General features: G+C 43.8%; 1 protein-coding gene across 1 annotated transcript in view; it reads right to left on the reverse strand.

The window, feature by feature from the left end:
* Positions 1-22,769, reverse strand: part of CA4 (carbonic anhydrase 4) — a 129,531-nt gene that overhangs the window by 39,157 nt on the left and 67,605 nt on the right. The window contains exon 4 of the mRNA XM_056560119.1: positions 3,584-3,713. Coding sequence (XP_056416094.1) covers positions 3,584-3,713 — 130 coding nt within the window. The remainder of the gene's footprint in view (positions 1-3,583; positions 3,714-22,769) is intronic.

Raw genomic sequence — 22,769 nt, forward strand, 5'->3', positions numbered from 1 at the left:
CAGGATCTACCCTCTGTCTGCCCCAGAGACTCAAGCCATGTCTGAGTATATCCAAGAGAACCTAAAGAGAGGTTTTATTCGGAAGTCCTCATCCCCTGCTGGAGCGGGGTTCTTCTTTGTTTCTAAAAAGGATGGATCCTTTACGACCATGTATTGACTACCGCGGTTTAAATAAAATTACCATCAAAAACCGCTATCCCCTGCCTTTGATCTCTGAACTCTTTGACCGTCTTCGCGGAGCTAATATATTCACTAAATTGGACTTAAGGGGCGCGTATAATCTTATTCGCATTAGGAAAGGTGATGAGTGGAAGACCGCGTTCAATACTAGAGATGGACATTTTGAATATCTAGTTATGCCCTTTGGGCTCTGCAATGCCCCTGCAGTCTTCCAGGACTTCGTTAATGAGATATTTCGGGACTTATTGTATACCTGTGTTGTGGTTTACTTGGACGACATCTTGATTTTTTCCTCTAACTTAGAGGAACACCGTCGTCATGTCCGTCTAGTGCTCCAATGACTTCGTGAAAACCACCTGTATGCTAAATTTGAAAAATGTCTCTTTGAATGCAACTGTCTTCCTTTCCTATGTTACCTAGTCTCTGGCCAAGGGCTTCAAATGGATCCAGATAAACTGTCAGCGGTTTTGGATTGGCCACACCCTTCTGGACTCCGTGCTATCCAACGCTTCCTGGATTTCTGCCAACTATTACCGACAGTTTATTCCCCACTTCTCCACCATTGTGGCCCCTATTGTGGCCCTGACCAGGAAGAATGCTAATCCTAAGTCATGGCCTCCTCAAGCAGATGAGGCCTTCAATCGTCTCAAAACTGCCTTCGCTTCTGCACCAGTGCTGTCCAGACCTGATCCATTGAAGCCATTCTTCCTGGAAGTTGACGCTTCCTCAGTCGGAGCCGGAGCCATACTTCTTCAAAAAAACGCTACCGGACGTAACATTACTTGTGTTTTTTTCTCTAAAACTTTCTCTCTGGCAGAAAAGAATTACTCCATTGGAGATCGTGAACTTCTGGCCATCAAGTTAGCACTCGAGGAGTGGAGGCATCTATTGGAGGGTTCCAAACACCCCATTGTCATTTACACTTACCACAAGAATCTCTCGTACCTCCAGTCTGCTCAGCGTCTGAATCCTCACCAGGCTAGATGGTTGTTGTTTTTTGCCCACTTTAACTTCGAGATACACTTCCGTCCCGCTGACAAAAATGTCAGAGCTGATGCCCTTTCTCGTTCCTCTGATGCCTCCGAATCTGAAACCCCTCTGCAGCATATCGTACCGCTTGAGTGCCTGGTCTCCTCTGCTCCAGCCTCACAGGGACAAACCCCCCCTGGAAAGACTTTTGTTCCTCCACGCCTTCGCCTCAAGATCCTCAAATGGGGGCATACCTCTCACCTTGCTGGCCATGCTGGCATTAAAAAGTCCATCCAGCTCATTTCCCGTCTGTATTGGTGACCTACACTAGAGAGTGACGTTACTGATTTTGTTCGGGCCTGTACTATTTGTGCCCGGGATAAAAAACCCTCGCCAGAAGCCTGCTGGACTCCTCCTTCCTTTACCCGTCCCTGAGCAACCATGGTCCCAAATTGCCATGGATTTCATTACTGATCTTCCCGTATCCCATGGCAACACCGTCATCTGGGTGGTCGTTGATCGTTTTTCCAAAATGGCTCACTTCATTCCGCTTCCAGGTCTTCCTTCTGCGCCACAGTTGTCGATGCAATTTTTTCTGCATATTTTTCGCCTTCACGGGCTTCCCACGCATATCCTCTCGGATAGAGGCGTTCAATTTGTGTCAAAATTTTGGAGAGCTCTCTGTAACCAATTAAAAATCAAATTAAATTTCTCGCCCTCCTATCACCCCCAATCCAATGGACAAGTAGAGAGAGTAAACCAGATTCTTGGTGACTACTTGCGACATTTTGTCTCCTCCCGCCAAGACGATTGGGTCGACCTTCTGCCCTGGGCTGAATTCTCTTACAATTTCAAAAATTCGGAATCATCTGCCAAATCCCCATTCTTTGTGGCGTATGGCCATCACCCTCTGCCCCCCCTCCCTATTCCCACTTCTTCTTGAGTTCCTGCTGTAGATGAAGTAACCCGGGATTTCTCTGTTATCTGGAAGGAGACTCAAAAGTTGCTCCTACTGGCCTCGTCTCGTATGAAGAGACATGCTGATAAGAAGAGAAGAACTCCTCCTGTCTTCGCTCCTGGGGACAAAGTGTGGCTCTCTGCCAATTATATCCGGTTTCGTGTTCCTAGCTACAAGCTGGGTCCACGTTACCTTGGACCATTTAAAGTCAAAAGTCAAATCAGTTCTGTCTCCTACAAACTTCATCTTCCTCCTTCTCTTCGTATTCCTAACTCCTTTCATGTTTCCCTTCTCAAACCTCTCGTTCTTAACTGCTTTTCCTCCAAGGTCACCGCTCCTGCTCCTGTCTCTGGCTCCTCTGATGTCTTCACGGTAAAAGAAATCCTCGCCTCCAAGGTGGTTAGAGGTAAAAAAAAAAATCTCATTGACTGGGAGAATTGTGGCCCCGAAGAGAGGTCTTGGGAGCCCGAGGACAATATCCTCGACAAGGAGCTCATCCATAGGTTCCTGGGCTCCAAAAAGAGGGGGAGACCAAAGGGGGGGTACTGTTATGCCGAGTTCTCCGGCTCCCCCTCCTCCTCCGGAGCGCTTGCGGCATTTCCTGCCCTGCAGCGCTCCGGTCGGCAGTGCTGACCGGAGACGCTGCTCAGCTGTGCCTGGCGGGGATGCGATCTGCCTAGCGGGACGTGCCCGCTCGCGGATCGCACCCTGTCCCTCTCACCTTCCCCCTCCTCCTGCTGTTCTGTCCCGGCGCGCGCGGCCCCGCTCTCTAGGGCGCGCGCGCGCCGACTCTCTGAGATTTAAAGGGCCAGTGCACCACTAATTGGTGCCTGGCCCAATCAGTGTTAATTAGCTCCACCTGCTCCTTGATTATAAAAACCCACTTCCCCTTCCTGTCCTTGCCGGATCTTGTTGCCTTAGTGCCCTGTGAAAGTGTTTAGTGTGTTCCCAAGCCTGTGTACCCAGACCTTCTGCTGTTGCCCCTGACTACGACTCTTGCTGCCTGCCCTGACCTTCTGCTACGTCCGACCTTGCTCTTGCCTTGTCCCTGTGTACCGCGCCTGTCTCAGCTGTCAGTTGGGGTTGAGTCGCTATTGGGTGGAACGACCTGGGGGTTACCTGCCGCAGCAAGTCCATCCCGCTTTGCGGCGGGCTCTGGTGAAAACCAGTAATCCCTTAAACTCCGTTCCCCTGGTACGGCCCACGCCATCACCCCACTGACACAGAGGATCCACCACCAGTGTCCTTGCTGCATACCAGTCCGGATCCTGACAACACTCATTGACAAAAAAGAAATGCATCCAGATAGAAATTTGGGATTGCTGCAAAACTCTGCATGCATTATGTCTCGGGCAGATATGTAAATTATTAAAGGTGTGGTCTGATTAGACAAATGTTTTCCAACATTTTTCAGCTTGGAGCCCCCCTACCAGATCAATTTCTACCCAAAAATTACTAAAAAGAAACAATACCTACTGTAAATATCTACATTAGTTATGTAGATAACAATATATCCAGGTGATGTCGTGTTTTCTCTAATCAGACTCGTTGACTTTCCCTTTTCTTCTCTATCTGGCCCAGACCACCATGATGATTTCTGAAGAACCTAAGCAGCAATTGCAAATGGCAACCGATCATACGCTACAAGGTATAAATACAGCGAAACAGGCGTATAATGATCAATGTCTCAGAAGTTTATTTGACATAAATGCACACAAACATTTAAAAGACATTAAAATTACAAACATGAAACAAGAAAAAGGGAGTACATAAATGTCCAATGTATTGGGCATATATTGCCAGGGAAAACCAAAGGAAAAGGAGGACAAAGGAGGTCGTCTAAGAAATGTCCAGTAGCAAAATCATTGCCAAAGTGCAAAGTAGATGCATATGTAAACATTTATAAGGTGCATAAAAATAATGTGAACACCCCAATAGGTTACCTTATGCTATGTAAAACAGCAAGAGGGACATGGCAGCTACAGGGGAACCAGCGTTATGCAGGTAATCCCGTGTATCGCAAGAGTTTGACTTAGAAATTCAGCGTTCTTGCAGATGCGAAAATACGCTGCAGAGAATATATCATGTAGAGGTATCAGTAATGGGGGCGTGGCCTGGACGCGCATGGTGGCGGTCGCATAATCCCTGTGCTCCGCTAGTCTCCGGCAATAGAGCGGCTCAAACCGGCTCACCTCGGCTAATTTAACTACCCTCGTACTTGCTAACTCCCGCTGCACCAGGTGCGTGATGGCTCGGACGAAAAAAGCCAAGAAGAGCCCACTGAAGCTCACCCAATTCTTTCCGGCGGCTGACTTACAAGATAGCGCGGGCGGCCTGCCAGCTGCGAGCGCAAGAACATCCCCAGAGGCCGGGAGCTCCCCTACCTCTGTGAGCTCCGGTCATCCACGTGGACCATCATCCCCGGGTTCGGCGGGTTCGGTCTCCAGTGGCTCTACCTCCCGCTCTCCTCCGGCCTCACCTGACGTTGCCTGCTCCTCTCTCCGGCATCCCTCTGTTCCTACCGGTGGGTCCTCACTTAGCCCTTCCTCGCCCCTCACGGAGGCCGCGCTAATGGCAGTTGCAGCAGACCTTACTTCCACCATCCAGAAAGAAATACGTGCTGCTGTCTCTAGTCTCCAAAAGGAACTCCACTCGCTTGGATCCCGCACCTCTCATGTGGAAAACAAGATGGGAGAACTTACCTCAGCCCACAATGCTGTAGTGGACAAGGTTTCCTCCCTCGAAGAAGAGATCGCGGCTATTAGGTCCAAGATGGCGGACATGGAGGATCGCTCCCGGAGGAACAACCTTCGCATTAGAGGAGTACCGGAGGAGGTCAAAACGGAGGATTTGGCTGGATTTGTGATGGACTACTTTGCCTTGCTTCTACCAAATGCATCTTCGCCAGATCTTCTTCTAGATCGAATCCACAGGCTACCCAAGCCGAAATCTGTCCCGCAGACGGCGCCGAGGGATGTCATTCTACGGGTACACTTTTTTCATGTTAAGGAGAAGATTATGCTTGCAGCCAGGAACCCGTCTGCACTGCCGACCAGGTTTGCTTCTCTCTCTATCTTTGCTGATCTATCACCTGCTACCATGGCTAGACGACGAGAGTTCGCCAAAGGCACTAGCCTACTCAGAGCTAATGGAATCTCCTACAAGTGGGGATTCCCCACCAAAATCATTGTCACCTACAGCGGATCTAAACACCTGGCTGCATCTCCTGAGGATCTGTTGGAGCTGTGCTCCAAGTGGCACCTCACTGCCTCCTCACCTAATTCGCCACAGATTCCTGCGAAGGTCCCCACTGCGCCTCAACCATCTCCAGTGAAGATGACAGAAGACTGGACTGTGGTACAGTATGGAAAGCGGAAATCTTCTTAATTTTCTGCCAAATGCCATAGTTGGGGGGTAGTTCTTATATTGCCGGTCCGGCACATGTTAGATATAGGTATAGCTTCTCCTGTATCTCCCCCTAAATTGCTCCTTCATGGAGTAATTTGTCACTCTGCATTCTACTTTACAGTTTGTGTCCTGTTGACACTTATATGGTATATGTCTGTTTACTTGTGGTTTTGCACAACCCTTCCACGAACACCCACAATGTTGAGAACACGTGTCCCTTTTTATTGTGTCTTTATTGTCTATGTTAACCTCTTGCCCAGCGATCCGCCTCCCTCTCCGCCATGGTAATACAATTTGTCTCCCTTAATGTGAGGGGCCTGAATTCCCCCTTCAAACGATCGATGGTGTGGGCTGAAGCCAAACGCTTGCAGGCAGATTTACTCTGTCTGCAAGAAACCCATTTACTGGAGGCTGATTCCACTCGTCTCCACCATAAAAATTACCCACATATTTTCTTCTCTCATGCACACCGGAAAAAAAGAGGTGTTGCGCTTGCTATCAGAGATTCTATTGCAGTCTCAGATGTGAGAGTGGAGGCGGATGGGGGCGGCAGGTATTTGATCCTACATTGTCTACTTAACCTAATTAAGTATTCTATTGTTGTTATCTATGCACCCAATACTAAACAACATGCTTTCATCAAACATGTCCTGTCCAGGGTGGCGAGGTCATCTCCAGCTGACCGTTTACTAGTTGTGGGTGATTTTAATGTCACCTTATGGCCCTCTATGGATTCTACTTCCCCCACACATCTTACTGAGCCCACGCCTATTTTCCGAACGATCTCAGACAGGAATCTATTTGATGTCTGGAGGATACAGCACCCTGGTGAGCGCGATTTTTCCTTTTTTTCTCACCCACATAGTTCCTACTCTAGAATTGATTTCTTCCTAGTTACTAACCCCCTTTTGCAATCTATCTCCACATCACAGATCCACAATATTACATGGTCGGACCATGCCCCTGTATCCATCACTGTAGAAGAGTCACACCCTACCCGCCGATCATTATTATGGAGAGCCAAACCATATATCCTCCAGCACCCCACATACCAACCTGTTATGCGCTCCAACATTGAATCCTTCTTTTCTATCAACAAGGGCTCTGTATCTTCTGAGGCGGTTTTGTGGTGTGCCTTTAAGGCCAACGTTAGGGGTACTTTAATCAGTCAATCAGCTCACCATACCAAACAGATTAACGCCAAGCGGCTTTCCCTCCAACAGGACCTCGCCACCCTGCACAGACAAAATAAGATATCTCCCTCGCAAAGCATTCAATCGCGCATATCTGCGCTAAATACTGAACTTCATTCCCTAGACCTACACAAATTCGACCTGGCGCTACGACGTCTGCAACTTCAGACATACTGGCTTGCCAATAAACCGGGGAAAGTTTTGGCTAGGCAAATTAAGGTGAGGGCTGCCAAAAGCCGCATTCCTTTCTTATCCTTACCTGATGACACGAAGGTTTTTGACCCCCAATCCATTGCCAATGCTTTTGCTTCCTACTACTCTTCCCTATACAATCTCACTTCTGACCCCTCCTCAACGGTACCTACCCCTCACTCCATTTCTTCCTTTCTATCCTCAGTTTCCTTGCCTTCTCTGTCTTCGGAGGCGATCTATTCTCTGACCTTACCTTTTTCATCCTTAGAGGTTTCAAAGGCAATCGGAACATTGAAGGGAGCAAAGTCACCAGGTCCTGATGGGCTGGTGAATGAATTTTTTAAAATACACGCTGACACATTAATACCTCATTTGACAGATCTCTTTAATGATATAGCTCAGACTGGCCGGATTCCACCTGAGATGCTAGAAGCGACCATAGTCACCCTCCCCAAGCCAGGGAAGCCACCTACATCACCTCCCAACTTTAGACCGATCTCTCTTTTGAATTGTGATCTCAAACTTTACTCCAAATTATGGGCGATTCGCCTTTCAGCTGTCCTCCCATCTCTAATCCACGCCGATCAGGTGGGGTTTGTCAAGGGCCGTCAGTCCTCCGATGGCACTAGGCGGTTTCTTAACATCATTAACATTGCATGCCGTGGTCGGACCCCTTCTCTTCTCCTTTCTTTGGATGCGGAGAAGGCGTTCGACCGGGTGCATTGGGGTTATCTCCGGGGGGTCCTCGCCAAGTTTGGTTTTCCCCCTCCCCTTATTACCAGTCTGATGGCGTTGTATTCCTCGCCATCCGCCAAAGTATTTTCATCCAATGCTCTATCCTCCTCATTTACCATATCGAATGGGACTAGGCAGGGATGTCCTCTATCCCCCATTCTCTTTACTCTGGTTATGGAACCCTTTGCGGAACATCTCAGGTGCAATTCTGGTATTACCGGCATAACTGTTGGCAGCGAAGAGCACAAAATTGGGCTGTTCGCAGATGATGTCCTGATTGCCTTGTCCTCTCCCCTGCAATCTCTACCCAATGTCTTAAACCTTATTTCTCTCTTCAGTGCAGCCAGTCTTTATAAACTTAACACCTCCAAATCAACCGTTCTACCCCTTTTTCTGTCTCACTCTGATACTACACTGCTTAAATCTAGGTACCCTCTTCAGTGGGCTACTGAGGGCATTACATACCTAGGGGTTCTTCTTACGCCTTCCTTGTCCTCACTTGTTTCCTCTAATCTCTCTGCTTTGACCTCTACCCTCTCTTCTGAAATCAAACGCCTCTCTCATATCCAGCTCTCTTGGTTTGGACGCATAGCAGTTTCCAAAATGTTTCTTCTACCCAACATTCTGTATCTCTTCCGCAACTTACCTGTTACCTTCCCTGTCCCTGCTATTAAAAGACTCCAATCCTTACTTATGCATTTTATCTGGCAGAATGGTAGGGCGAGAGTTGCAGCCAAGTTATTGTTCCTTCCGACTAAACTTGGGGGCTTAGGGTGTCCTGATCTACTCAATTATTACAGAGCTTCCCACTTGGTGAGTCTCAAGCAGTGGTGGAGGAGAGATACAGATGCCCGGTGGCTTCCAATGGAAGCGGCTATTGCTAAAGTCACGTCTCTACAGCATTTACTTTGGAGAGTGGCCATCCTTAAAACTCCCCTATCATCTCCCAGCCCTACCATTTCTGCTTGTCTCCACATCTGGAACTTTGCACTCTCTTCTGGGGTCCTTTCCCCTTGTGCCTTCTCCTCAACTCCCTTCTCTGTTATACAACATCTTCTTCCCCACATTGATTTCACTAATTGGACGAATGGGGGGGGTCAAAAACTTAGGTGATATATGCTCTTCTACCTCTTTACTCCCCTTCTCAACATTTGCCCCTAAATATCACATACCCCATACTGATTTTTACAAGTTCCTCCAGCTGCGGCACTTTATCTCCTCCCATTCTTGGCCCTCGGAAGCAGGGGATAAGATATACACTTTTTACTTCTCCAACACCGCAGGGATTACAAGTGGAGTGTCTAAAGCATATAAACACTTACAACTGGGAGGGAGACTTGGGTGGGGATATTTCGGGGGACCAATGGCTAACCCTATATTCTCTCCCATTTAAGCTCTCTAAATGCACCAACCATGTTGAATCCGCCCGAAAACTGTTATACCGTTGGTATTACACCCCGGAAAGACTATCTAAGATATACCCTGGAACGGACCCTACCTGCTGGAGGTGTGGCGCTCAAGTGGGGACCTTCCTACATGTTTGGTGGACATGCAGTGCCTTAACGCTCTTCTGGTCTAGAGTTCACCACCTACTCCATGATGTTCTGGACGTTGCTATCCAATGGGGCCCAGACTTTGCTCTGCTCTCCAATCACATTATTGATCTCCCTAGTCAATGCAAAACTATCGCATTTCACATTCTTGCAGCTGCTCGTCTTCTTATTGCATCTTCATGGAAGTCCAAACATGCTCCGGACTTTGCCCAGTTACGGGCCAAAATAACATATGCCTGTGAAATGGAGAGAATGATAGCACGCAGACAGGGCAAGGAACAGTCCTTTATTCATTTGTGGGACAGTTGGCTGCGATATATTACCCGTAACCAATCAGCAGCTCAATGAAGGAATACCCAATTTCCGCCTTGCTTTATGATTTTATTTTATTTATTTTGTTCCTTTTATCCCTATTTTTCCTTTACTAAGTCGTGTTCTCTTACTAAGGACCCGCTAAATTAGTTGATAACTAAACATGCTCCTGGGTTCTATATTGTCAGCTACCACTTACCTACCGTTCGTGTGACATTTGTGACAAAATATTTAATCTAAGGGTTGTGCTCCTTCTCCTCCCTTCTTCCCCATGTCGATATCCCCTGTTTGTTTCTTCCCTCTACCTCTCTCCCTTACCCAAATTTGATAGGTTGTACTGTAATCTGTGAGGTCACCCGACCGCATGCTATGCTTACTTGTGCCTTATATACCTGTAAAACCTGATAAATAAAGTTTTGAAAAAAAAAAAAGAGGTATCAGTAATTGTCTCGCAAGACTCAGAGAAGAGCGGAGGCAGCGCTGAAAGGGTATTGAGATTCAAATTTAGTAAGTATAAGGTAAATGGGTATATGAATATACATATGCAGATAGTTTGAAAAAATCTATCGAAAGATGTACATACAGCAAATATACATTAAAGAGGTATTCCGGGCAAAAACATCTTATCCCCTATCGAAAGAATAGGGGATAAGATGTCTGATCGCGGGGGGCCCGCCGCTTGGACCCCCCGCGATCTCCCTGCAGAAGCCCGCATTCTATGCCACGCTGGGTCTGAAGTTTCGGAAACCTCAGGGCTTCCGAGAAGGGGATGTGACGTCTGCTACAGGGAGATCACAGGGGGGGGGGGGGTCCCAGTGGCGGGCCCCCCGTGATCAGACATCTTATCCCCTATCCTTTCGATAGGGGATAAGATGTTTTTGCCCGGAATACCCCTTTAACACTGATATATGCTATAGTCAAGAACATTCATGGGCAAACCAATAGGAATAATATTCCATATGATGTAGTACCAATTAGGAGAATATTGTTTATAATAAGATCATATAAACCCCAACATAGAACATATAATAGTGAAGACAAGACATGTAACATTGAATACAGTGACAAAAGTGATGTGAATGTCATTCTATAAACATGAATAAAGGTATAATAAAGTGACCCATTTTACTAGTTTGTTATTGCATATAAGGGATAGAGTGCATGTGTGTTAAAAATATATGTTTATGAAAATATAGTAAACTATAACCATTATGCTAGTTAGAACACTGTATGATGTAGAGACAAACTAAGGTACAAATGTGAACATGGCCGTGGTGGGGGAAGGGAAGGAAAGGGGAAGAAGGGGGGGGGGAGAAAAGGGGGAAGGGTGAAAAAGGAGAGAAAAGAGGGGAAAGGGGGGAAAGAGGGGGGATTGGGGAGGGAAAGCTGGTGAAAATAAAAAGGTGTGGAAATGACTGCACTGGTGATAAATGATAATCAATATTGCTGTTATTAGCAGCATGAGTGAAGAAACGCGTGAAATAAAACTACAAAGCAAAAAGTGTGTGAAAACAAAAAAAGTGAGTCAGTGATGGGGGAGAGAATCCTGGAAGGGGTGGCTGAGTATTTAAACTAGGTGAGTGGGGGGAGGATAATAAAGCAAAGAAAGCAGACAGTGGGATGGATAGGTTAGAGAGGGGTCAGGACATAATGGTGGGTGGAGAGGAGTCCTGTGGGGGGAGGTTAAGAGCAGTGGATAAGGAGATTCATGCGTTACAAACCAGCTGTAAAAATAAATGTAGCCCGAAAATTGTAATCCCAATAATTCAAAAAATTCCATTAGCCCCAATAACTCAATAACTACAATAAGCCCCATTAACTCAAAAAATACCGTTAGCCCCAATAACTTAAATAACAACGTTAGACGCAATAACGCAAAAAATCCCATTAGCCCCAATAACTTAAATAATAACGTTAGACCCAATAACTCAAAAAATCCCATTAGCCCCAATAACTTAAATAGTACAATTAGCCCTTATAACTCAAATAATAACATTAACCCCAATAACTCTGAAAATCCCATTACTGAGACTATATGTGTAAAACTTAATGGAAATGTAAAGTGTATGTTCACAAATGCCAGAAGCCTAGCAAATAAAATGGGGGAGCTTGAGGCCTTGATACTGGAGGAACATATTGATATAGTTGGGGTCACTGAGACATGCCTGGACTCCTCGCATGACTGGGCCATTAATCTGCAGGGGTTTACATTGTTTCGCAAGGATAGACTGAACAGAAAAGGTGGTGGAGTCTGTCTGTATGTTAGAAGTGGTATGAAAGTCAGTGTGAACGATGCCATAGTGTGTGATGATTCTGAGGATGTGGAATCACTGTGGGTAGAATTACAAAAGGAGGGAAATACTGAAAAAATAATATTTGGTGTAATCTACAGACCCCCTAATATCACTGAAGAGATAGAAGGTCGGCTGTATAAACAAATAGAGAGGGCCGCCCGGGCAGGTACAGTGGTAATAATGGGAGATTTTATCTATCCAGATAACATTTTTAGCCTAAAGTCTATGTGCGTGTTATACGCCGATACACCCCCAGGAAAGGCAGGGGGAGAGAGGCCGTCGCTGCCCGCTTCTCTCCCCCTGCCTTTCCTGGGGTCTAGAGCGCTGCTGTCGGCCCTTCTCACCCCCTGGTTATCGCCAGGGGGAGAGAAGCGGCGCCGACAGCCAGGGGGAGAGAAGGGGCAGCGGCACCCATTGCCGGCGCCGCTGCCCCGTTGCCTCCCCCCATCCCCGGTGGCATAATTACCTGAGTCGGGTCCGCGCTGCTGCAGGCCTCCGTCGTGCGTCCCCGGCATCGTTGCTATGCGCTGAACGGCGCGGCATAGCAACGATGCTGGGGACGCACGACGGAGGCCTGCAGCAGCGCGGACCCGACTCAGGTAATTATGCCACCGGGGATGGGGGGAGGCAACGGGGCAGCGGCGCCGGCAATGGGTGCCGCTGCCCCTTCTCTCCCCCTGGCTGTCGCCGCCGCTTCTCTCCCCCTGGCTATAGGCGCCGAGACCGATAGTCAGGGGGACAGAACGGGCAGCGGCGCCGATAACCAGGGGGTGAAAAGGGCCGACAGCAGTGCTCTAGACCCCAGGAAAGGCAGGGGGAGAGAAGCGGGCAGCGACGGCCTCTCTCCCCCTGCCTTTCCTGGGGTATAATCGGGGTATACACGCGCACACACGCACCCTCATTTTACCATGGATATTTGGGTAAAAAACTTTTTTTACCCAAATATCCTTGGTAAAATGAGGGTGCGTGTTATAGGCCGGTGCGTGGTATACCCCGATAAATACGGTAGATTGGGGCCGGGGGCTGGCTAAAACTACAAAGGGGAGAAAATTCCTAAATTTATTGCAGGATAATTTTATGGGCCAGTTTGTGGAGGACCCAACAAGAAGTGATGCCTTGTTGGATCTGATCATTTCCAACAACGCAGAGCTGATTGGTAATGTAACTGTGTGAGAAAACCTTGGTAATAGCGACCACAATATAGTTACTTTTGACTTAAAATGTAGAAAACAAAGACAGACGGGGAAGGCAAAAAATATATAAATTTAAAAAGGCAAATTTCCCTGGGCTGAGAACTGCACTACAGGACATAGACTGGGGGGAGGTGTTCTCAAATACTGATACAGAAGGTAAATGGGACATCTTTAAATCAACTCTAAATAACTATACAGCTAATTATATACCAAAGGGGAACAAATATAAATGATTAAAACTAAATCCTACATGGCTGACAAATGAGGTTAAAAGAGCAATAAACAACAAAAAAATAGCCTTCAAAAAATTCAAATCTGATGGGTCAGCTATAACATTTAAACAGTACAAGGAGCTTAATAAAATCTGTAAAAATGTAATAAAAACAGCAAAAATTCAAAATGAGAGACAGGTGGCCAAAGAAAGCAAAACGAATCCTAAATATTTTTTTTAGATATATAAATACAAAAATACCAAGGACAGAGCATGTAGGACCCCTTAATAATGATAATGGGGAGGTTGTCACGGGCGATCAAGAGAAGGCGGAGCTACTGAATGGATTCTTTAGTTCTGTATACACTATGGAAAAAGGAGCTGACATTGGCCAGTGCTGGTAACACATCATGTAATGTACTGAACTGGCTTAATGTAGAGATGGTACAAGGTAAGTTAAGTAAAGTAAATGTAAGCAAGTCTCCAGGGCCGGATGGACTACACCCAAGAGTTCTTAGAGAGGTAAGTTCAGTAATATCTGTACCCTTGTTCATGATATTTAGAGATTCTCTGGTGTCTGGTATTGTGCCAAGGGACTGGCGCAAGGCGAATGTGGTACCAATCTTCAAGAAGGGCTCTAGGTCTTCGCCAGGCAATTATAGACCGGTAAGTCTAACGTGCATTGTGGGTAAATTGTTTGAAGGACTTATAAGGGATTACATACAGGAATACATAGGGGATAATAGTATTATAAGTGATAGCCAGCATGGGTTTACTAAGGATAGAAGTTGTCAAACCAATCTAATTTGCTTTTATGAAGAGGTGAGTAGAAGCCTTGACAGAGGAATGGCTGTGGATATAGTGTTTCTGGATTTTGCCAAAGCATTTGATACTGTCCCTCACAGACGTCTGACAGGTAAGTTAAGGTCCTTGGGCTTGGAAACTTTAGTTTGTAACTGGATTGAACACTGGCTCATGGATCGTACCCAGAGAGTGGTGGTCAATGATTCGTACTCTGATTGGTCCCCGGTTATTAGTGGTGTACCCCAAGGTTCAGTACTGGGCCCGCTGTTGTTTAATTTATTTATCAATGATTTAGAGGATGGTATTAACAGCTCTGTTTCTATCTTTGCAGATGACACCAAGCTTTGTAGCACGGTACAGTTTATAGAGGATGTGCATAAGTTACAAGATGACTTGGATAGACTAAGTGTCTGGGCATCCACTTGGCAAATGAGGTTCAATGTGGATAAATGTAAAGTTATGCATCTGGGTACTAATAACCTGCATGCGTCGTATGTCTTAGGAGGGATTAAACTGGCAGAGTCACTGGTAGAGAAGGATCTGGGTGTACTTGTAGATCACAGACTACAGAATAGCATGCAATGTCAGGCTGCTGCTTCCAAAGCCTGCAGGATATTGTCATGTATCAAAAGAGGCATGGACTCAAGGGACAGGGACATAATACTCCCCCTTTATAAAGCATTGGTATGGCCTCACCTGGAATATGCTGTTCAGTTTTGGTCGCCTGTTCATAAAAGGGACACTGCGGAGTTAGAAAGGGTGCAGAGACGCGCGACTAAACTAATATGGGGCATGGAACATTTTAGCTATGAGGAGCGATTAAAGGAGTTACAATTGTTTAGTCTTGAGAAGAGACGTTTAAGGGGGGATATGATAAACGTATATAAGTATATAAATGGCCCATACAAAAAATATGGAGAAAAACTGTTCCAGGTTAAACCCCCCCAAAGGACGAGGGGGCACTCCCTCCGTCTAGAGAAGAAAAGGTTTAGTCTAAAGGGGTGACACGCCTTCTTTACCGTGAGGACTGTGAATTTATGGAACGGTCTACCTCAGGAACTGGTCACAGCAGGAACAATTAACAGCTTTAAAACAGGGTTAGATACATTCCTGGAACAAAATAACATTAATGCTTATGCAGAATTATAAAACTACATGCCTTTCCCTTATCCCCTTACACCCTTCCCTTCAATTCCCTGGTTGGACTTGATGGACGTATGTCTTTTTTCAACCATACTAACTATGTAACTATGTAACATTAATACGAGAGCATGTGTTAAAATGGTCAACGTGGAAACCAATTTTAGTAGGTTAAAGTATATTGGGGATATGAGTAAACAATGAAGTATCTAATAATCAAAAGTGAGGAGGAACAACAAATGTTATTACAAACGTGTACATGTGGTGAAATTGGTACTGTGTAATATCAGTATATTACTCATAGAATACTCCAAAAGGTATGAACAAATATATTGTACTAAAGTGTATGGGCCATATATGCAAATCTAAGAAGGTGATAAAAAGTGTATGGAAACATATATATTACTCCACAGTACATGGGCCATATATAAAAAAGGAGGGTTAGAATGTAAAGGTCATAAAGTGTTATATGTCAGGGTTATATTAAGATGAAATATTACGCAGGTAAAAACCTTACTTGGAATTAAAAAAGCATATTTGATCCAATTCTAAACATGAGGTAGAGTCAATAAAAAAATGGAATGACAGCCCAAGCTGATAAATATGATATATATATATATATATATATATATATATATATATATATATACATACATGTACATAATAAATCGCCATACATGGCAAGATGAAAGGCAAAGTCCCAGTCTCTTCTTCATAATGAGGTAGATGGATAGAACGATAACTTTCAGAGGTCTTCTACTTTAAATCTTAATTCATGTTTATAGAATGATATATTTGTTCACTGCCGCACTTGTGTTTTCACTCTCACATTCACGCCACTTATGTCACTGTGTTCAATGTTAAATGTCTTGTCTTCACTATTTATTGTTCTATGTTGGGGTTTATATGATCTTATTATGAACAATATTCTAATTGGTACTACATCATATGGAATATTATTCCTATTGGTTTGCTCATGAATGTTCTTGACTATGGGATATATCAGTGTCAATGTATATTTGTTGTATGTACATCTTTCGATTGCTTTTTTAAAACTATCTGCATATGTTAATACATGGATGTATATTCACATACCCCTTTACCTTATACTTACTAAATTTGAATCTCAATACCCTTTCAGTGCTGCCTCCGCCCTTCTCCAAGTCTTGTGAGACAATTACTGATACCTCTACATGATATATTCTCTGCAGCGTATTTTCGCATAATTGAGAATGCTAAATTTCTAAGTCAAACTCTCGCGATACACGGGAGTGCTAGGGCAGCATTGTCAAAATAATAAAATGCAAAAAACTGCAGGAGTCGGCAAACAGCTGGAGGCACACAAACGAACAGAGATACACTAAGACACATATGGTCAAATCAATATCAGTCTAGCCGGCAAACAACTCATGATTACCCACGTCATAATTCCTTTCTGAAGCAGAGAACTTACGTGAGTAAGGACGTAAGTGAGTATGGGCCAATGTTCCCTGTGACAACACTGCTCCTACCCCGTCCTCTGAGGCATCAACCTCCACTATAAATGGTATGCTTAGATCAGGTTGGATCGATACCGGTGCAGAGGTAAAACTTCTCCTGAGGGTATCAAAAGCTGCCAGTGGCTCAGGAGACCAATCATTAAGGTCTGCCCCTTATGGGTAAGATCCGTCAATGGTCTAGCAATCACAGAGAATTTCTTCATAAACTTTCTGTAGTAGTTTGCAAACCCTAGAAATCTATGCAAGGCTATTGGTGAGGTGGGTCTCACCCACTCACCCACCTTGACAGGATCTATCTGGTATCATCAAAAACTGCAACTCTTTAACCTCTTATGGATGCATGGCGTACCTGTACGCCCTGTGTCCGGTCTATAACGGGGGGTCACACCATCGTGGTGAAATCGCGATGTCCCTATCAGCTAGAACGCAAGCGGAGGGTCCGTTACCTGTCTCTGATGCATCTGATCGGCGATTGATTGCTCCAAGCCTGAAATCCAGGCTTGAGCAATCAACCGCCAATAACTGCATGAAATGATTTTTGACCACAGCACGAAGCTGCGGCCAACACGCCCCCTGCATGCAGTTCTATAGCAGAGGCGGAGATTGCCGAAACCATCGCTCCGGCTCTCCAATAGAGCTGCATGGAGGGGGCGTGTCAGCCGCCGCTTCGTGCAGTGGTCAAAAATGCTTGTTTCATGCAGGGAGCTGGGGTGCCATTTGTGAGATCCTTAGGATAGGGGATAAGTTGTTACATCCTGGAGTTATCCTTTAAAGGCAGTTTTCCACTCACCACCCTTCTTTATGCGAATAAGATTGTATGCCCCCCCACAAATCAAGCTTAGTAAACCAATTGGCACCCTGTATCTGATTAAACAAGTCAGGAATTAAAGGCAAAGGATATAGATTTTTCACAGTTATTTGATTCAATCCTCTGTAATCAATACATGGTCTGAGACCACCATCTTTTTTAGAGACAAAGAAAAACCCAGCCCCATGGGGGACACAGAGGGTCGAATATGGCTTTCTGTAAAATGGTTTCTATATACTCTTTCATGGCCCCTCTTTTGCTCTCAGCCACATTGTGGGATAAAATTATCAAAAAATCTGGACCCCCATTTGATCACTTGAGAAGTCCGATCAAAAACTGGATTATGGCACTGTAGCCATGGCAACCCAAGGATAATATCAATGGATAGATCCTTTAACAAAAAAAATCATATCCTCTCGAAATGTGGAGAACCGACCAGCAGTAACTAGGGAGTATTATCGACTCCAGCAATGGGAATAGGTTTTTCTAGAGAGTAAAAAGGAATATCAAGGGACCTTATAAACTCTGAATTCACAAAGTTACCTGCAGAGCCTGAATCCACAAAGGTTGAACCAGACACTGATTTTTTTTAACTAAAATTCACTTAAATAGGCAAAAGCAGTTTAGAATAGTTGTTAGGAGATACCTGTGCACCTAGTCTCTCCTGAAACTACTCCGGTGCTGGCACTTCCCGGCTGCTCACATCTAGGACAGGACTGTATCACATGACCTGGGTTCCCACAGTAGAAGCATAAGCGCTGATTAGCCCGCAGCTTCCTCTTTTTCTGTGAAGAAATTTTACCCAATTCCATGGGTTCCTCCAAGGTGACAGAGGCTAAGTTTCCACTTGTTTTTTTTTTTTTCTGGCAGTTTTTGGAAAACTGCCACTGCAGTTTTTGAGCCAAAGTCAGAAGTGGATCCATAAGGGAGGAGAAGTATAAGTTCTTTAAGTTCTATATGTCCTATTTGTTGTGAATCCACTTCTGGCTTTGGCTCAAAAACTGCAGTGGCGGTTTTCCAAAAACTGCCAGAAAAAAACAAGTGGAAACTTAGCCTTAGTGATTTAGCCTTTTTGGGATCCAACAATGGTTGGTTTCGAGTATGGAGACCTTGTGGTTTGCTCTTTAATTCTGCCTTTGCTGTGAAGTGACATACTGCACCAAATGTTGGTGTGTTGATCTAGGAAGCCATCACATAGGGTCACCCCTAGTTGTACAGGGCATGCTGTGGCTCCATGTGTTGCCACTCATGGTAGGGCTTCCAACTGGCATTTATCAGGAGAATAATATTTACCCACATAAAGCAAATGTTTTCCTGGATTGTCACTGACAAATTGCAACACTTCCTTGGCCTTTTTAACCATCATATTTATCGCTAGTTAAGCATTTATGGCAATCCAGCTTTGTCAACCTATGAGTTTCCAGGATCTACAGGCCCAGTTGCAACATCTGTGGGCAAGTGTGCTGCAGGATGCCATTCATAACCTGAATGCCTCCATGCCCACCCATATCTGTTCTTGTATCCAGGCTAGAGGTGACCCAACAGGGCACTAGAGCCTCCTTTTAATTGTACGGTTTTCACCAATAAACTTGTCCTGTGGCCCTAATATTGTAATATATAAAGTTTCTTTTGATTTCAGCAACATCTCCTTAGTGCATTTTGTTGTCGATTAGTGTATGTCAATGTTTATGATCTTCTATGTGACTTCTTAGCAAATTAGTAAACCATTTAAAGCATTATCTCAGGATGAGAAATGTGATTCACATTGTTGTCTGTCCTTGAAAAAAGATATGTATTCTAAACCTTGCAGGAACAGAGAAACAGAGTTAAAAAAAAACATCTCGTACCTGGACATATGACACATGACTAGGTGAATACAGTTATTTGCAGGATAAAGATTCTGGTATGGATAAAATTATCAAAACAACTGGACCCCCATTTGATCAATTCTTGAGAAGTCCGATCAAAAACTGGATTATGGCACTGTAGCCATGGCAACCCAAGGATAATATCAATGGATAGATCCTTTAACAAAAAAAAATCATATCCTCTCGAAATGTGGAGAACCGACCAGCAGTAACTAGGGAGTATTATCGACTCCAGCAATGGGAATAGATTTTTCTAGAGAGTAAAGAGGAATATCAAGGGACCTTATAAACTCTGAATTCACAAAGTTACCTGCAGAGCTTGAATCCACAAAGGTTGAACCAGACACTGATTTTTTACTAAAATTCACTTAAATAGGCAAAAGCAGTTTAGAATAGTTGTTAGGAGATACTTGTGCGCCTAGTCTCTCCTGAAACTACTCAGGTGCTGGCACTTCCCAGCTGCTCACGTCTAGGACAGGACTGTATCACATGACCTGGGTTCCCACAGTAGAAGCATAAGCCCTGATTAGCCCGCAGCTTCCTCTTTTTCTGTGAACTGCACTGCCACTGCAGTTTTTGAGCCAAAGTCAGAAGTGGATCCATAAGGGAGGAGAAGTATAAGTTCTATATGTCCTGTTCGTTGTGAATCCACTTCTGGCTTTGGCTCAAAAACTGCAGTGGCAGTTTTCCAAAAACTGCCAGAAAAAATCAAGTGGAAACTTAGCCTTAGTGACTTTGCCTTTTTGGGATCCAACAATGGTTGGTTTCGAGTATGGAGACCTTTTTTTTTATTATCTATCTCACATTTATCACATATATCCAAAACAATGTATGAAAGTAGCGAGGCTAAATCCCGTTTAGGAAATCTAACCAATGGATTCATAGAAATAATGATAGGTGCAATCATAAAAATGTATTTAAAGAGATGTCATGTATAACATCATATATAATGTCCAGGGTGTGACAGGGCATACATTACACGATTTGGGTGCAAAACCTGACAAAACAGAGTCTGGACCACGTTAGTAAATAAACCCCAATGATTTTTCCCACATTGGAAAATCCCCATTTTTTTTTTTTTAGACAATTCCAGATGTTTCTGTTGCTGCTGTTTCAACTGGCTTGAGGCAAGAAGATTCTTTTAAGATGGTGCTCTTCTATAGGTAATTACCATATTTTTTGGTAGTGTTCCCTTGAGGAAGTTGTCACTTTCTAAAAGATGCCAATTATTTTTTAGAATTTTTCAGATGGCATGGGAAGATGAACTGAAGGTGGTGATAAAATTGTATTGAAATTGTTCCCTCCTTTTCTTGTTCTTATCATCTGTTTCTAAACGGGGTTTCAGACACTCTCCTTGGGTCAGATTCTTTGTTTTCTCGAACGCATCAGAAAGTAATTGGCCTGGATATTTTATTGCTTCAAAATGTTTTTTGAGGATCCCTGCCTGTTCTCGGAAGTCCTTGTCATCCGTACAGTTCTTCCAAACTCTTTTGTACTGCGAATAAGGTATATTTTCTAGCCATTTTTTATAGTGGCTACTTGAGAATTCAATATAGCTATTTGTACCCACTTTCTTAAAGAAAGTGGAAGTAAAGAAATATTGCTGGTCATGAGTAATCACAAAATCTAGGAATTCAATGGCTTCCTTACTGGTGTGCATAGTGAATGATATCCCCCTGTTGTTGGTATTGAGATTATTTAACAGTTTGTCTGTAGATGCCTGGAATCCCTTCCACATGAACACCAAATTGTCTATGTATTGGCGATAGCATATAATGTGTTCCATTAACAGGGTATTACCCTGTTAATGGAACACATTATATGCAATCACCGATACATAGACTATTTTGTGTTTATATGGAAGGGATCCCAGTCCGAAGGACTCGAGTTCGGAAGAACTGTACGGTTGACATGGACTTCTGAGAACAGGCAGGGATCCTCAAAAAAGTTTTGAAGCAAAACAATATCAAAGCCAATTACTTTCGGACGCGTTTGAGAAAACAAAGAATCTGACCCAAGGAGAGTGCCTGAAACCCCGTATAGAAACAGATGATGAGAACAAGAAAAAGAAAAGGACTGAACTATTTCAATACAATTTTATCACCACCTTCAGTTCATCCCATGCCATCTGAAAAATTCTAAAAAATAATTGGCATCTTTTAGAAAGTGACAACTTCCTCAAGGGAACACTACCAAAAAATCTGGTAATTACCTATAGAAGAGCACCATCTTTAAAGAATCTTCTTTCCCTAAGCCAGTTGAAACAGCAGCAACAGAAACATCTGGAATTGGAAAAAATGGGGAGTTTCCGATGTGGGAAAAATCGTTGGCTCTGTTGTAAAGAGATTACCCATGGTTGTAAGTCATTTAACTCAGAAACCACAGGTGAGGTTTTTGACATTAAATATCATCTAACCTGCGAATCAGACTTTGTCATACATCTAATACAATGCTGCTGTGGTCTCCAATATTTAGGGAAAACTACCCAAAAATTCAGAAGCAGGATAAATAAGCACAGCTTTAACATCAAAACCATTTTTTTTTTTTTTTACATAGTCTCTCCAAGCATTGTTTCAATACCCATAAGGGAATAGACAAACCATTGACCGAAACCCCCATTGAAACAGTTACAAAAAATAAATCTAACCAGTTTGAAATCTTGAAAAAATTGGAGGTCTATTGGATTTTTAAATGTAGCTTATTGCAGCCTCTAGGTTTAAATGAAATATCAGAAACCATTTTAGTATGAATTAAGAACTAAAATTGCAATGTATTTCTTGCCCCTGCTACACAGTGAAAATCCATTCTCATCTTGTACAGCAATATTTCTACTATTGGAAAAAAAAATTGTAGAACCCTATATTAGATTAACTTACTGTAAACTAATAAGTGCCAATACCACCTGCTTAGAACAATTGGCATACAAAGTCCATTGTGATTTGTCCTTCCCCCGGAGACACAGGATTACTTTTTAGTCTCAAGAATTAGATTTTAACCACACTTAGGACCTTATTCACATATTATACTATTAGCCAGTTTATAAATTGTATTATCATTTAATATTAATGGTCTACATGAATAAGCAAAGAACCATTATACTATCATTTTTGTATTAATTTCATATTAAGGTTACATATACTAGTAATCACACCCTGGACATTATACAGGGTGGGCCATTTCTATGGATACACCTTAATAAAATGGGAATGGTTGGTGATATTAACTTCCTGTTTGTGGCACATTAGTATATGTGAGGGGGGAAACTTTTCAAGATGGGTGGTGACCATGGCAGCCATTTTGAAGTCGGACATTTTGAATCCAACTTTTGTTTTTTCAATAGGAAGAGGGTCATGTGACACATCAAACTTATTGGGAATTTCACAAGAAAAACTATGATGTGCTTGGTTTTAATATAACTTTATTCTTTCATGAGTTATTTACAAGTTTCTGAC

The sequence above is a fragment of the Hyla sarda genome, chromosome 2, assembly GCF_029499605.1.
Source record: "Hyla sarda isolate aHylSar1 chromosome 2, aHylSar1.hap1, whole genome shotgun sequence".
Lineage (NCBI taxonomy): Eukaryota > Metazoa > Chordata > Amphibia > Anura > Hylidae > Hyla > Hyla sarda.